This window comes from Ranitomeya imitator, chromosome 6 (assembly GCF_032444005.1).
Source record: "Ranitomeya imitator isolate aRanImi1 chromosome 6, aRanImi1.pri, whole genome shotgun sequence".
Classification (NCBI taxonomy): Eukaryota; Metazoa; Chordata; class Amphibia; order Anura; family Dendrobatidae; genus Ranitomeya; species Ranitomeya imitator.
In genome coordinates this window covers 238327647-238343813 of record NC_091287.1, presented here as the reverse complement: position 1 = coordinate 238343813, position 16167 = coordinate 238327647, and the positions used below count along the sequence as shown (strand labels likewise).

The 16167-nt window shown below is 42.9% G+C and overlaps 1 protein-coding gene across 1 annotated transcript; it reads right to left on the bottom strand.

Moving 5' to 3' along the window:
- Window positions 1-3996: 3996 nt before the first annotated feature.
- LOC138643349 (uncharacterized) lies at window positions 3997-5633 on the bottom strand. The gene is made up of 2 exons (XM_069732271.1): window positions 5275-5633; window positions 3997-4879 (listed from the first exon to the last, which is right to left on the bottom strand). The coding sequence occupies exons 1-2, from the start codon at window positions 5631-5633 to the stop codon at window positions 3997-3999; spliced, it is 1242 nt and encodes a 413-aa protein (XP_069588372.1).
- Window positions 5634-16167: the final 10534 nt, after the last annotated feature.

The window sequence follows — 16167 nt, the reverse complement described above, 5'->3', positions numbered from 1 at the left end:
CTAACCCTAATTTTAGCCCCAACTGCTGTTCTCCTGCCGGCCGGCAAATGGAGACAGATGGCGGGCGCACTGCGCATGCGACCGCCATTTTCTTCTGCCGGCGGCCAGGAGGAGCAGCAAGAGGATCCAGGGACACAGGTGAGTATTGTAGGGTCCCCGAATCCCCCTATTTCTCTGTCCTCTGATGTGCGATCACATCAGAGGACAGAGAATTACACTTTACTTTTTTTTTTTTTTTTGCGGTCGCCGGTAAACAGTTAATTACCGGCGATCGCAAAACAGGGGTCGGTAAAACCGACCCCGATCATGCTCTTTGGGGTCTCGGCTACCCCCGGCAGCCGAGACCCCAAAGATTCTCGCGGGGCTGGCCGGCGGGCGCACTGCGCATGCGCCCGCCATTTTTAAGATGGCGGCGCCCACCGGGAGCCACGAGGAGCATCGGGGGAGCTAGGTGAGTATTGGGGGGCCACCTGGGACCCCTTTTCTCTGTCCTCCGATGTGCGATCACATCGGAGGACAGAGAAATTAAAAAGAGATCGTGTTTTTTTTGTTTTTTTTTCGATCGCCGGTAAACGGTTAATTACCGGCGATCGCAAATGCGGGCTGGGTTAAAAACCCCCCGAATCATGTTCTCTGGGGTCTCGGCTACCCCCGGCAGCCGAGACCCCGGAGAAAATCGGCCTCAGGGGGGCGCTATTCACTTTTTCCACAGCGCCGTTAATTAACAGCGCTGTGGTTTAAGTACCCTTAGCGGCCGCCGTTAAAAGGCGTATCGGCGGTCGCTAAGGGGTTAAAATGCTTTTTTTATTGTTGAAACCATTAACTGTTGATGTACTTGTATTTAAAATAAAGAGCATTTGAGCTCCTAATTGTGGTTTAAAAAAAAAAAAAAAATGTGTTTTAAAAAAAATGTACGCTGTATCATTTCAGGTAAAGGTAAATTTAAAAATGGTGTATGTACAAATGACCACACAAACAATACAGAGTTGGTTGCTGTTTTTAAAAAAAATTTTTTAGAAAAGGTTTTTTTTTTTGGTTAGGGGGAATTTTTAAAGGTATCTTTGAAAAATCAAATCTGTGGATAATACCTTTCTAAAATGGTGTGGTGACATTTCAATTAAATTTTTATATTTTATTTGTGGTGGGTGTAAATGTTTAGGTGCATGTGGTATTTGTTTTGGGTGTTGGCATGTATGAACAAAGCTCACAAAATTTGAGCAGGGTGGTTATCGTTCACATTACCTAGTTCGTGTGGTGGATCTAACTAAAAATTCCTTTATACCTACAGAACCACCAGGTACCCCAAATCATCCTGACGGGACCACCCACACGCCCACTTCTTGTTCCTTAAGTAAGTATTAAAGACCCTAAATCTGCCAAATCAATGTGTATAGCAGATTACAAGTGTCTTTTTACTTACAGAGCCAAGAGAAGCACAGGACCAGGGACCACAGCCACCTCGGCCATCTTATTACGGGACCACCCACACGCCCACATCTTGTTCCTTAAGTAAGTATTAAAGACCCTAAATCTGCCAAATCAATGTGTATAGCAGATTACAAGTGTCTTTTTACTTACAGAGCCAAGAGTACCACAGGACCAGGGACCACAGCCACAATGTCCTCTACTGACAGCTCCCCACCAGAGCAACAGCATGTATCGGTAAGTTACCAAAAATTCAAAAATGTATTTTTACACTTTAAATTTATGTTACAGCACTACATGCATTATGTTTAAACAGGAAACTGAAGCGGCAGAGGAGCTGTCAGAAGGGGACGAGACGGGTGGAGAGATGCAGATAGCGGAGGAACAGAGTGTAAGTAGTGGTGAAAAAGTTGCTTCACAAATCAAAGTGCACCCAACACAAAAAATGATCTTCAGACATCACTGTACACATAAACATGTGCCTACATTAAAGATTATTTTCCTTTTTTTTTTTTCAGTCTGCTGCTGCTGCCGAACAAGAACAGTGTGAAGGTCCTCCCAGCCGCTCCCAGAGTCGATGTTGCCGCGGTCGGCCATCGGTGAGTTTTTTTTTTTTATTCTATTGGAAGTTTTTTGTTTCAGTGTACTAATTTTTTTTTTGTTTAATTTTCAGTCTTCAAGGCGTGCTCCCGAAACAGATGAGGAGGGGATAAATGTGGATAGCCTCATTGAGGAGGTCCGCGAGCGGGAGCCGCTGTGGAACATGGCTGACCGCAGGCATGCTGATACCCATGTCACACGTCGGCTCTGGGAAGAAGTGTGTCAGAACCTGTTTCCAAGGTGGGAGGACCTTTCTCCAAGGCAGCAGAGCAAAGAATGTAAGTATTCACTTGTCAGTGATGTTTTGAGCTGAATGTAATGTATTGTAATTAACAATTTTTTTTTTTTTTTTATTCATTCTTGTCTTCACAGGTGAAAGGGTTAGGAAGCGGTGGCGGTCACTCAGAGATCGCTACAAGAGGGAGTTTCATAAGGATATGCAGGCCCCGTGTGGCTCAAAATGGAAGAAAAGGTCTCGTTACAAATATGGCCCTGCCCTGTTCTTCCTCAGGCAAACCATGCTGGAACGAGTGTAAGTATTCTACAGCCCATTAAATAACCATGTTAACCTGTCTAACTTTGTTTGGTTTCAGCCAGGGCTTTTTCCTATCAATATATTAATTGTTTTTGTTTTTTCTTTCACAGCACCTTCAGCAGCCATCGGGCACCTGCATTGACCTCGGCACCCTCTGGATCGATCTCTGAGTCCGCCACCGAGGGCCACGTCGGTAGGCCCCACACCTCTGACCCCTCTGTCCTATCCACTTCCACTGCCCCATCCACTTACACCACCACAAACACTGGAGCATCATTGCAGCATTCCTTACTTGCATCTGATGCTCAACAGTTAGCGTTCCCTTTACCCCACCCCTCTGATCCTGCCACCTCTAGTCCACCATTAGGTTCGTGGCGGCAGCGACAGAGGGGTCAGGAAAGAAGCTATGCTCCTGAGTTCTTACATCTAAATGCATCCTTCCAAAGTTCTTTCAAAATTTTGGGAGAGCAAGTGACTGCTGGTTTCAACATGGTGCAATCACGCATCAGTGAAACCCACCATGAAACCAGCAGTCGCTTGGATAGGCTGCATTTAGATGTAAGTCAATCTCCGGCCAATCTATTTTTCCAATCCATGCTCAGGAGCATGGAGAAGCTAACTTTTGATCAGCAGATGCAGGTAATAAATAGCTGCCACAATGCTCTTCTTAAGGCCCTTAATGAACCACAAACTGCCCACGCACCTCCCCACACAGCCACTAGTACATTGCCACCCCCGAACCCATCTCCACACCACGCTCCATCACAGGCCCGATTTCCACCCCAGTCCCCCCATTACCAAACACAATCCCAATATCCACCCCATTCGCAATTTCAACCCCAGTCTCCCCATTCTCCATATCCACCCCAGTCACAATATCCACCCCATTCACAATATCCACCCCAGTCACAATACCAATCACGTTCCACAAACCAAATGAATTCCCCACTGTTTTCTTCCTTGCCCTGCTTTTATTCCCCAGTCAGTATACCAACAACACCATCCCCCTCTGGTCAGTTTACTACTCCCCCCCCCTTCCACTGCACCCCAAACAAGCAGGATTTCCTCACCTATCGACATGGTCCAAACTTCTGACACCCCCACTACTACTATCTCCACCCTCCACTATCAAGACCTTTAAATTTTTTGTGGGTTTTTAGGTCTATACATTTTTTTTGTTAGGTTTAATAAAAGTTTTTGTTAAAGTTTTTACAAAAGTTTATTTCTAAAAAAATAAATAAATGTGAATTTAATCACTTATAAAAAAAAATAAAAATTGTTTTTTGATTTCTCAACTCTGTGTCTGTGCATTCATTTAGGTAAAGCTACGATAAGCTAAGGTAAAAAAAACAACACACTTTGTAGAAACTGTTTTTTTGGGGGGGTATGTCAACACAATTGTTACAGAAACATCCATGAAACATTAACAAAAGAAGTCACATAATTTGGTCTTGCCATGGAACCTGACCAACAGGCGACACGAAATACTCCGCAAACTGGTCTCTCATTCTTGTAACAGAACCAGCGGAGCGAGCGGAGCTGCTGCGGTAATCCCACAAGGTTGTCTCCAATTCTTCATCATCAACCAACACTGGTTCCTTTGAAAGTATAAAGTTATGGAGCACCACACAGGCCTTCACCACCTCGTCAACTGTTTGGGTGTGCAGATTGATGGCAGTGAGCAGAACTCTCCACTTTGCAGTCAATAATCCAAAGGCACACTCGACCACACGTCTGGCTCGAGTAAGGCGGTAATTAAATACCCTTTTTGTTCTGGTTAACTCTCTGCTACCATATGGTTTAAGGAGGTGTGGCGATAATTGGAAAGCCTCATCACCAACACACAGGTATGGCATGGGTGGTTCTGTTGTTCCTGCGAGTGGTCTGTCTGGCGGGAAATCGTATGCATCTCCATACAAGCAACGTCCCATTGGAGAGTTTTTGAAAACTTGGGAGTCGTTGGACCGGCCATAGGCTCCTATGTCGACAGCCAGGAATCTGCAGCTGGCATCTGCAATAGCCATTAGGACGATAGAGAAGTACTTCTTATAATTGTAGTACTGTGATCGAGATCCTGCCGGTTTTGCAATCCGTATATGTTTCCCATCAACAGCACCAACACAATTTGGGAAATGGCAAATTTTCTCAAACAGGTCGGCGCTTGTCACCCAGATGTTCTGTGTTGGTTGGGGGATATACTCCGGCTGCAAAGTGTCCCAGATCGCCCGACAAGTCTCTTTCACAATTCCGGAAATAGTAGAAATCCCAAGCCGGACTTGGTAATGGAGTGACGTCAAGGATTCACCCGTAGCAAGGAAGCTGTGAAAAAAAAAAAACACATTAAAATTGAATTGCACAGACCAACTTTTTTTTATTTTTTCAGGTTAAGTTTCAATAATAAATGGCACTGTTGAAAGTGCTGTTCTGCCGGGACGCACAATACAAAATGCATTGAACAGAAAACCGTTGTATGGCCAGAAACAATAAAAAAAAAACATGCTGCAGAAAATGCAACGCAATGTTTCTGCGCAGTATTTTCTGCAGCATGTTACATTACATATGAGCAAGAACATTAAAAAAAGCGGCAGTGTAATGGCCAGAAACAATTAAAAAAAAAAACATGCTGCAGAAAATGCTACGCAATGTTTCTGCGCAGTATTTTCTGCAGCATGTTACATTACATATGAGCAAGAACATTAAAAAAAGTGTTTTACCGCAGTGTCACCATGAGCCGCTCTGCCGGTGTGATGGCAAGCCTCATCCTTGTGTCCTGCTTCATGATCGCATCCCCAAGTAATTCCAGCAAATAGTCGAAATGCTCCTTCCTCATCCGAACGTAGTTGTAGAATTTGTCTGGGTTCTGCCGCAACTCCAGATAGAGGGTTGACTGAATGCCCCGTGTCATCCGAAGTTCATTAATAGGATGTATCCATAGTCTTCTCTGTTGGCGTTGCTGAAGAAGAATACTCTGTCTCACTTGTTCCTCCTTCTCCCTCACTATAATATCCAGGCGATTTGTCTCGAAAATAACATCAGTTACCAAACTCGCAATCCTCCCAAGTACACCATCCATCCTTGCCACTAAACTAAAACCCTCAAAGATGGGCTGTCAATACAGTCAATATATAGTTTTCCTTATTTTCCAGTAGCCAATCACATTTGGGAGACTCCCATTTTAAAAAACGGATCCGTCATAAAAACGGATGCAACGGATGGTAAAAACGGATGCAATGCATACAGCATTTCGACGGAACCGTTTGTCGGATTTGCGACGAATCCGTCGAAATAGTGTATGCATTGCATCCGTTTTTCACTATTTTTGAAGCATCCGTTTTTTGCACAAAACGACGCATTTTGACGTTTCCACAAAAACGCTAGTGTGAAAGTAGCCTTACTGTTCACCTCTCCTTTGCCTCTTCACACAACCCCAAAGCCAGTCCGATCGCCACCATATAATCAGATCGCTGCCTCTCACACTGGGCGTGGATGTCCAGCTTTGATGAGTTCTGTGAGGTTCATCATGCTATTAACTTTCAGCACGAGTGACGGAAATCTGAAGATGTGGCAAGGACCAGACAGCTGACTTGGATGGGATAGAAAGGTGAGTGGTAAGGTAATTCTAAGTAATTTTTTATATTGCGATGTCCTTTTACAATTCAAAAAAAGGGTTGCCCTTGGTCGGCATTTTGCCAAATCTGAAGAAAATTTCAAAAATTCACATTTTGACAAATACAGATTTTTCTAAAATTCAGTTCTACTTTAATACTTTATGTGTGGGGCATCATCATGTGAAGTATCTCCCCGACTCGTCATTTAGCAGCGATCTATATCTGCACATGCGCTGCCTCTGGTGGCCATTTTCATGATGCTCTCCCTCCACTGTCAAATCAATCAATGTACAGAGCGGGGACTCTGCTCCTGCCTCACCGCCAACATTTTCTTGAAGCCCAGAGCCCACAGCCTCGCACTGCTAAGACATTCCCTCCTCCCAGCACAGGGCCCCATTTCTGCTACCATCGCTGGCTTCCTGCAGCACCGACCCTGCCTCTTGTGACCCCACTCCACCGCCACCACCCCCCAGTAAGCTAAATTTGAAAAATGAGATGCTCCCTCATTTTCCTCCTAAATTTAGGATGAAAAAGATGCACCTTATAGTCCAAAAAATTGTAGTAAATGCTTATTTGTGATACTGACTAATTCTCCTTTGTATTGTTGTTCCTGTATAGTCTGCAGTCTGAGGGTGACTGATCACAACAAATCCCAGCATCTTCTTACCATTGTTATTGGGAGTTGCAGATTCATGGGAGTTGTAGATTGATGCAATACAAATGTATATGAGTCTGATCTGACATTACAATTATTGTACCATACAATAATTGTAATTATTGTAATTTGTTACCATCTTTTCAGTTAGCCATTAAAAGGTATCAACCGCTGAGGACTCTCAATTCTAAATTATTGTACCATGAATTGATGGCAGTTCTGGTGATGTATTCATGTACTGATCATGGCTCAAGTGATTTATTCATTTAATGAAAATGGTTTTGGTGACGTATTGCTGTGTTGATAGTTGTGCTAGTGCTGAATTCATGTATGAATGGTGGTCCTGCTTTTATATTAAAGTACTAATAGTGGTCCTGATGATGTATACCATGTATAATGGTGGTCCTAGTGATGTATACAGTGGGGCAAAAAAGTATTTAGTCAGTCAGCAATAGTGCAAGTTCCACCACTTAAAAAGATGAGAGGCGTCTGTAATTTACATCATAGGTAGACCTCAACTATGGGAGACAAACTGAGAAAAAAAAATCCAGAAAATCACATTGTCTGTTTTTTTATCATTTTATTTGCATATTATGGTGGAAAATAAGTATTTGGTCAGAAACAAACAATCAAGATTTCTGGCTCTCACAGACGTGTAACTTCTTTTTTAAGAGTCTCCTCTTTCCTCCACTCATTACCTGTAGTAATGGCACCTGTTTAAACTTGTTATCAGTATAAAAAGACACCTGTGCACACCCTCAAACAGTCTGACTCCAAACTCCACTATGGTGAAGACCAAAGAGCTGTCAAAGGACACCAGAAACAAAATTGTAGCCCTGCACCAGGCTGGGAAGACTGAATCTGCAATAGCCAACCATCTTGGAGTGAAGAAATCATCAGTGGAAGCAATAATTAGAAAATGGAAGACATACAAGACCACTGATAATCTCCCTCGATCTGGGGCTCCACGCAAAATCCCACCCCGTGGGGTCAGAATGATCACAAGAACGGTGAGCAAAAATCCCAGAACCACGCGGGGGGACCTAGTGAATGAACTGCAGAGAGCTGGGACCAATGTAACAAGGCCTACCATAAGTAACACACTACGCCATCATGGACTCAGATCCTGCAGTGCCAGACGTGTCCCACTGCTTAAGCCAGTACATGTCCGGGCCCGTCTGAAGTTTGCTAGAGAGCATTTGGATGATCCAGAGGAGTTTTGGGAGAATGTCCTATGGTCTGATGAAACCAAACTGGAACTGTTTGGTAGAAACACAACTTGTCGTGTTTGGAGGAAAAAGAATACTGAGTTGCATCCATCAAACACCATACCTACTGTAAAGCATGGTGGTGGAAACATCATGCTTTGGGGCTGTTTCTCTGCAAAGGGGCCAGGACGACTGATCCAAGTACATGAAAGAATGAATGGGGCCATATATCGTGAGATTTTGAGTGCAAACCTCCTTCCATCAGCAAGGGCATTGAAGATGAAACGTGGCTGGGTCTTTCAACATGACAATGATCCAAAGCACACCGCCAGGGCAACGAAGGAGTGGCTTCGTAAGAAGCATTTCAAGGTCCTGGAGTGGCCTAGCCAGTCTCCAGATCTCAACCCTATAGAAAACCTTTGGAGGGAGTTGAAAGTCCGTGTTGCCAAGCGAAAAGCCAAAAACATCACTGCTCTAGAGGAGATCTGCATGGAGGAGTGGGCCAACATACCCACAACAGTGTGTGTCAACCTTGTGAAGACTTACAGAAAACGTTTGACCTCTGTCATTGCCAACAAAGGATATATTACAAAGTATTGAGATGAAATTTTGTTTCTGACCAAATACTTATTTTCCACCATAATATGCAAATAAAATGTTAAAAAAACAGACAATGTGATTTTCTGGATTTTTTTTTCTCAGTTTGTCTCCCATAGTTGAGGTCTACCTATGATGTAAATTACAGACGCCTCTCATCTTTTTAAGTGGTGGAACTTGCACTATTGCTGACTGACTAAATACTTTTTTGCCCCACTGTACATGTAGTGATTATGGTTCTGATGAAGTACTCAAATATGCTGGTTACACAAATGCAGTCAAGTGCCGACTAGACATGCATGGCTTCGCTCAAATAATATTTATTGAGCAAGTGGCCAGAAGTTTGCAAATGTAAAGTTTTGCTCACTTGACCATCCATTGTTGCCGTAGTCATGGGAGAATCCTGACAGCATGAAGTGCATGCTCTGGTGAATTCAGAAGCATGCAGTCACCTAGAGAAAACTGGACAAGCCATTTAATTATAAAATAAAGCCTTGTAGCATGCCAATCCTAACGATATATAACATACTCACTCCCAGTTTTCAGCTTTGCTTGCTAGTTCCAGAAGCTATCACATGGCCATTTCTCTCATATTTGATTTTCATACTGACACATGACAACTAGATTTTTTTCTTGCTTCATTGTTTTTCATTGAACATTGAGAGGTATATGAAGAGCAGTTTCTTGGCACGTTACTATATGTAAGCAAATCGCATATGAATGAGCGATCACATGTCAACTACTCAAACCTCATGAGGGAGTGTGACCAATCCGAATTCTTACCCCGGGTGATGGAAAAGCTAGATACATTTTTGTCCTTCTGTTTGAGTACAGCTCAAGCTTACTAAAATTATTTCTCTTTGCTACATTGCACATACAAATGTGAGAAAAAGTTATGCAACCCAAAAATTTCCTTGGTCTGATTTTCCTTTGGAATTTGTGTAACATTCCTTTTTCTCTTGTTTATTTGTGAGTATTACTGCTGCTCTTTGCTCACTAAATTACATATTTTAACAATATATAACAAATAAAGTATATCATATATAACATATTGAAGTACACAAATCCAAAACAGCACCCTATAAATCATGAAACATTTCTAAGGGCTTTGCACATGACCATATTTTTCAGTCTGAATGCGATCTGACAAAAAAATTGAATCTCGCTTGAACCAATGTTATGTTATGGGGCCATGCACATGTCAGATTTTTTCCTTGGACCGCGCTGGTCTAAGATAAAAATAGCTCCATGCCAAAGTTTGATCTGGTATACGGACTGAACTTAGCTATGCAAGTTAATGAGTCCATGGAAAACATTGGACTGCAATCAGATGGCATCTTCTCCTCATCTGAGAGATTACAATCACACTGCAATCACACTAATCGCACTACACTCACTCTCTGATCAAAACTGAACAGAGTGTGATTTGCATAACTGACCTGATTCTCTCAGATGACAGAACATACACTGCTCAAAAATATAAAGGGAACACTAAAATACAGCATCCTAGATATCACTGAATTAAATATTCCTGTTGCAAATCTTTATTCATTACATAGAGTAATGCGCTGAGAAGAATCAATCATAAAAATTATCGTGGTAAGTCAAAACTAATATCCCATGGAGGTCTGGATTTGGAATGATACTCAAAATCAAAGTGGAAAATCAAATTACTGTCACGCCGTAAGCGGCGTTAAAGGGGCAGGACGGCATACGGGGACCTGCATCTGTCCCTACCACTATAATGGGGCCCTGGCTTTCCCTTATCTCGGGGGTACCTATGAAGGTTACGAGGTCCGAGCCACCAGCGTATCCCTGTCTCCTGTACAGGCCCTATTAGTGGCCACCTCTCCCCCCAAAGGAGGTGGACTGCACCAGTGTAATTATACAACAAATAACAGTGTAAACAGACAAGGTAACTAAAAGATTTAAACTCACCAAATGCTCACACAACCACAGAGGAAACACAGAGAAAGGAAGAGAAGGAATAAACTTAGGAAGGAAAACTGGTTTAACATGCAACCAAAACTGCAGACACCAATCTCTGTATATAAACCTCCAACACCAACACCTCTCTCCATCAACCTCCAAGCCAGGCAGTAGAACTGATCACTGACACTAGCTGAAGTCAGGACTGGGTCTATATAGAGGATCAGATTACAAGATCCATTTCAGCTGAGAGACCCAGCTCTCAGCAACTCAGAAATAAGGGTTAACTCCTGCACTGCTGGCACAAAGCAGCCAGGTCAGAAAAGCATTTTTGATCAAGCTTTTTCAAGAGTTAATAGGGTTTATACTTTTTACACTTTCAATAAGAAGTGTGTTCAAAGTTCAAAGTTTGTAGCCTAAAAATTGCCAAACCTAAGACATCCCTAGTCTCCCTCCCCCAGAAAAAAACCAGTATATTTCATATTGCACTACAAGCTATAAAAGGAACCTGATGCAAATACTTAAAAATATAATGCTGCTAATGGTGAAAATCCCCTGACGCAAAAACAATTGTCAGGCATAAATGGCAAGTCCTACAAAAAGTCCAGTTTCATGCCATAATATTTTAGTTTTTTCCCTTAAAAAAATAATCTTCAGAATCAGTAGGATCCAAGAACCTCTATTTCGTAACATAATAGACTGGAGTTGTAATATGATATACTTGTGCTTTGGTTGCTGAGGACAATCTAAAGGAGATTTAGCAATATTGTGCAGCATAATTTAAGTATGTATAAACATGGCAGTAGCCGTGAGCGAGGGACATCGTTTCCACACCCTGGCACTTTACAGAAAAATGGGGGTTGACTCTGGCGGGTGTGATTTTATTGCTATCGTAGATACTTCACCGCTCCTCTGGTCCTCCATCATTGCATGGCCATGATTTCCTGCCACCCCACTGACATAAAACCACAGCAGTCCATAAAATCAAACTCGTCTTTACTAACTTTTGTAAAAACACACAGCAGAAAACAGGAATTGTTGACATTGCGCTTTAAGCAACATAATAGTGACATGTCTCCAGTATTTATTTTCAATGGCATAGTTGGTGAGACTTCCAATCTTCTCTGCTTAGAGTGACACTTTAGCTACATTTTCCTGTGTTTATCTTCAGACTACTTTTCAGGAACCATGTAAATGAAGTGCCTGTTGTTATCTCTTTTAAGGTACCGTCACACTAAGCGACGCTGCAGCGATACCGACAACGATCCGGATCGCTGCAGCGTCGCTGTTTGGTCGCTGGAGAGCTGTCACACCATCGTTAAAGTAAAAAAAACAACCACTACATACTTACCTACCGCTGTCTGTCCCCGGCGCTCTGCTTCTCTGCTCTGGCTGTGAGCACAGCGGCCGGAAAGCAGAGCGGTGACGTCCCCTCTGTGCTTTCCGGCTGCCCGGCGCTCACAGCCAGAGCAGAGAAGCACAGCGCCGGGGACAGACAGCGGTAGGTAAGTATGTAGTGGTTGTTTTTTTTACTTTAACGATGGTAACCAGGGTAAACATCGGGTTACTAAACGCGGCCCTGCGCTTAGTAACCCGATGTTTACCCTGGTTACCAGCGAAGACATCGCTGAATCGGCGTCACGGACGCCGATTCAGCGATGTCAGCGGGAGATCCAGCGACGAAACAAAGTTCTGGACTTTCTGCCCCGAGAAGCGATATCACAGCAGGGGCCTGATCGCTGCTGCCTGTCACACTGGACGATATCGCTAGCCAGGACGCTGCAACGTCACGGATCGCTAGCGATATCGTCTAGTGTGACGGTACCTTTACTGCATGTGCCCCCAGCCACAATGACTTGTCTCTTCTTGGAACCACAGCTCCCAAGACTTGGCTGACACTTCCCGTTCCTGAAGGCCCTTAGAGACTCTCACAAGTTGCAGATCAACCTTCTCTTCCCAAACTCACCGGCTAAGAATATTCCAATGGAACAAATGGAGTTCTTCAAGCTGTTCTCTTTTCTTACTTCCACTGTTGTCATTGCTGTTTTCTCTCTCTCTCTCTCTCTCTCTCACACACACACACACACACACACACACACACACACACACACACACACACACACTCCTGCACAGTTTACTTGGACCTGAAAGCGTCCTCACTTCTTTCCTTGTCTGAGCTCAACTCAACTCTCTATTCCTATCACTAACCCACAATCTTCAATCTTCCTCCCCAACCTGTGACGGCCTTACATTTAGCCATGTTTACGCTACTAGAAGGAACTGCAGCCACAGAAAGATTACTCTTAAATACAATACAGTACAGTAAAACACATGTAAAATACATTTTACCACCAGGGGCTTTCAGAGAGTGGAACGCCACTGTGGAATGGAGAGTGGAATGTGCACTGTCACATATGCACATTAACATCCCCACAGTAGAGACTTGTGGGAAAGTTGGGGAAGTGGAAGTGAGAGCTCAAACTTCTGCAATAATTTCATTTTCAGGATTTGGACTTTGGTCTATAAACAGAGGAAGTCTCAACCAGAGATACTATAAGAAAGGTGGATGCTTGAAGTGTAAGAATCCTAATTTTTGGAGTTTTAGGAGCATTTTCATTTTGAAAAGAAAGGAAATGCTGTAAATTGCACACATATTTTCTAAACGAATTAAGTGTTTCAAGTTTTAGCATTGCAAACCACATATAAATATTCCAATATCTACTATATAATTGTCTAAGGGTCACTTCCGTCTGTCCTTCTGTCTGTCTATCTGTCACGGATATTCATTGGTCGCGGCCTCTGTCTGTCATGGAAATCCAAGTCACTGATTTGGTTGTGGCTGTTTTGCCACAACCAATCAGCGACGGGCACAGTCCGGAAGAAAATGGCCGCTCCTTACTCCCCGCAGTCAGTGTCTGGCGCTCGCATACTCCCCTCCAGTCACCTCTCACACACAATGCTGGCGGTAAAGGACCGCGTTATGCCGCGGGTAACACACTCCATAACCGCTGCTAGTAACCCTGTGTGTCCCCAACTTTTTACTATTGATGCTGCCTATGCGGCATCAATAGTAAAAAGATCTAATGTTAAAAATAATAAAAAAAACTGCTATTCTCACCCTCCGTCATCCGACGATGCGCTCGTGCCTGCTGCCATCTTCTGTTCTCGGCGATGCATTTTAAAATTACCCAGAAGACTTAGAGGTCTCGCGAGACCGCTAAGTCATCTGGGGAATTTCACAATGCATCCTGGGAACAGAAGATGGCAGCAGCCGCGCGCGTATCGCCAGAGCTTCGCTGGATCCCAGGGGTGAGTATACAACTATTTTTTATTTAAATTATTTTTTTAACAGGGATATGGTGCCCACACTGCTGTATACTATGTGGGCTGTGTTAGATACCGCGTGGCTGCTATATACTACATAGGCAGTGTTATATACTATGTGAACTGTGTTATGTACTGCGTGGGCTGTGCTATATATTACGTGGCCACTGTTATATACTGCATAGGCAGTGTTATATACTACGTGGCTGCTATATACTGCGCGGGCAGTGTTATATACTATGTGGCTGCTATATACTGCGTGGGCTGTGCTATATATTACGTGGTCAGTGTTATATACTGCGTGGCCTGTGTTATATACTACGTTGCCTTTGTTCTATACTGCGTGGCTGCTATATACTGTGTGGGCTGTGTTATATCGTACGTGGCTGTGTTATATACTGTGTGGCCACTGTTATATATTGCGTGGCCTGTATTAATGCATCGGGTATTCTACAATATGTATGTATATAGCAGCCACATAGTATATAGCACAGGCCACGTAGTATTTGTCTGCTATATACTGCATGGCTACTATATACTACGTGGCCTGTGCTATATACTATGTGGCTGCTATATACATACATAAATACATATTGTAGAATACCCGATGCGTTAGAATGGGGCCACTATCTAGTCAAGGTTATAATTACCCAGCACATGCTAACTATTGCTTAGCTTCTGCATGATGAGTAAAATCTTCCTTCTGTGTAAAGTTCTCTGGACATAAAAACTTATTCTGATTGTAACAAAAACAGCCATAAATCTATGCACATATATATTGATCTTGGCTGCCTCTTAAAAATGACTTTGTCCCTGTAAGTTGGCATATTTCATAAACAAACCTACAAATTATTGATCCATAATATAGTCTTAAACTCCTGTGTGGAATCCACGTTTCTCTTAAGCTCAGGCTGTTCCTAAGGGAATGGGAAACTCTAAAATGAAAAATGGGTATTTAAAAAGCAGTTGAAATAGCTGAAGATATATAGCTGTTTCTAGTTTTTCCTTTCATGATTCTTTTGTAATTCAATCTTTGCAAATCAAGTTGCTTCATCCAAGACGTTGTAAAGACCTTAATGTGTTACTCTGAAATCTGTCAGTAAAAAACCTGTAATTATGAATTTAGCACCGTGACCTGTAACATTTGCCTTTCGCACTTTAAAATTAGAGTAGTGTATCTTTATACTTTGTTAAACTCTTTTACTCGTAGTTATGTAGTAGTTATAATATTCTCATCTTTAACCTCTTCACCTACAAACCTGTTTTCACCTTCCTGACCAGGTCAAGTTATACAATTCGAAACAGTGTCATTTTATGAAGTAGCAACTATAACTTCATCATATCTCAGTGATAAGATGTTTTTCCATGACACATTGTAGCTCATGATAGTGGTAAATTTTGGTCGATACGATGTGTGTTTACTTATAAAATTATCAAAAACTTTACAAGAAAATTGAAAATTTTGCAATTTTAAAACTTTGAATTGTTATGCCCTTGTCTATTCCACACAAAATAGATAATACAATTTTTTTTACCAAATGTCTAATTTATATCAGCATTAGGGTTGAGCGACTTTTCTTTTTATAGGATTGGGTCGGGTTTCACGAAACCCGACTTTTTCAAAAGTCTGGTCGAGTGAAATCGGCCGATCCTATAGAAAAGTCGGGGTCGGGGTCGGCCGAAACACGAAATCCAAAGCAGTGCATTGGGTTTCTAATGGTTCCCAGGGTCTGAAGGAGAGGAAACTCTCCTTCAGGCCCTGGGATCCATATTTAAGTGTAAAATAAAGAATCAAAATAAAAAATATTGATATACTTACCCTCGGACGTGCCCTGGTTCTCACCGGCAGCCTTCCTTCCTAAGAATGAGCGCCTGAAGGACCTTCGATGGCGTCGCGGCTTGTGATTGGTCGCGTGAGTGGTCACATGGGCGTCACGCGACCAATCACAAGCCGCGACGTCATCTAAGGTCCTTCAGGCGCTGATACTTAGGAAGGAAGGCTGCGGGTTAGAACCAGGGCGCGTCCGAGGGTGAGTATATGCCTATTAGGAATATACTCACCCTCGGACGCGCCCTCGGATGCTTCCTTCCTAAGAATTAGCGCCTGAAGGACCTTAGATGACGTCGCGGCTTGTGATTGGTCGCGTGACCGCCCATGTGACCGCTCATGCGACCAATCACAAGCTCATTCTTAGGAAGGAAGGCTGCCGGTGAGAACCAGGGCGCGTCCGAGGGTGAGTATATCAATATTTTTTTTTATTATTCTTTATTTTACACTTAAATATG

Excerpts from the sequence above, each read along its gene's own strand:
- LOC138643349 (XM_069732271.1), bottom strand. The coding sequence starts at position 5,633 with ATGGATGGTGTACTTGGGAGGATTGCGAGTTTGGTAACTGATGTTATT. Across the intron at positions 4,880-5,274 it reads CGGCTCATGGTGACACTGCG|CTTCCTTGCTACGGGTGAAT; the intron begins GTAAAACACTTT and ends TTTTTTTCACAG.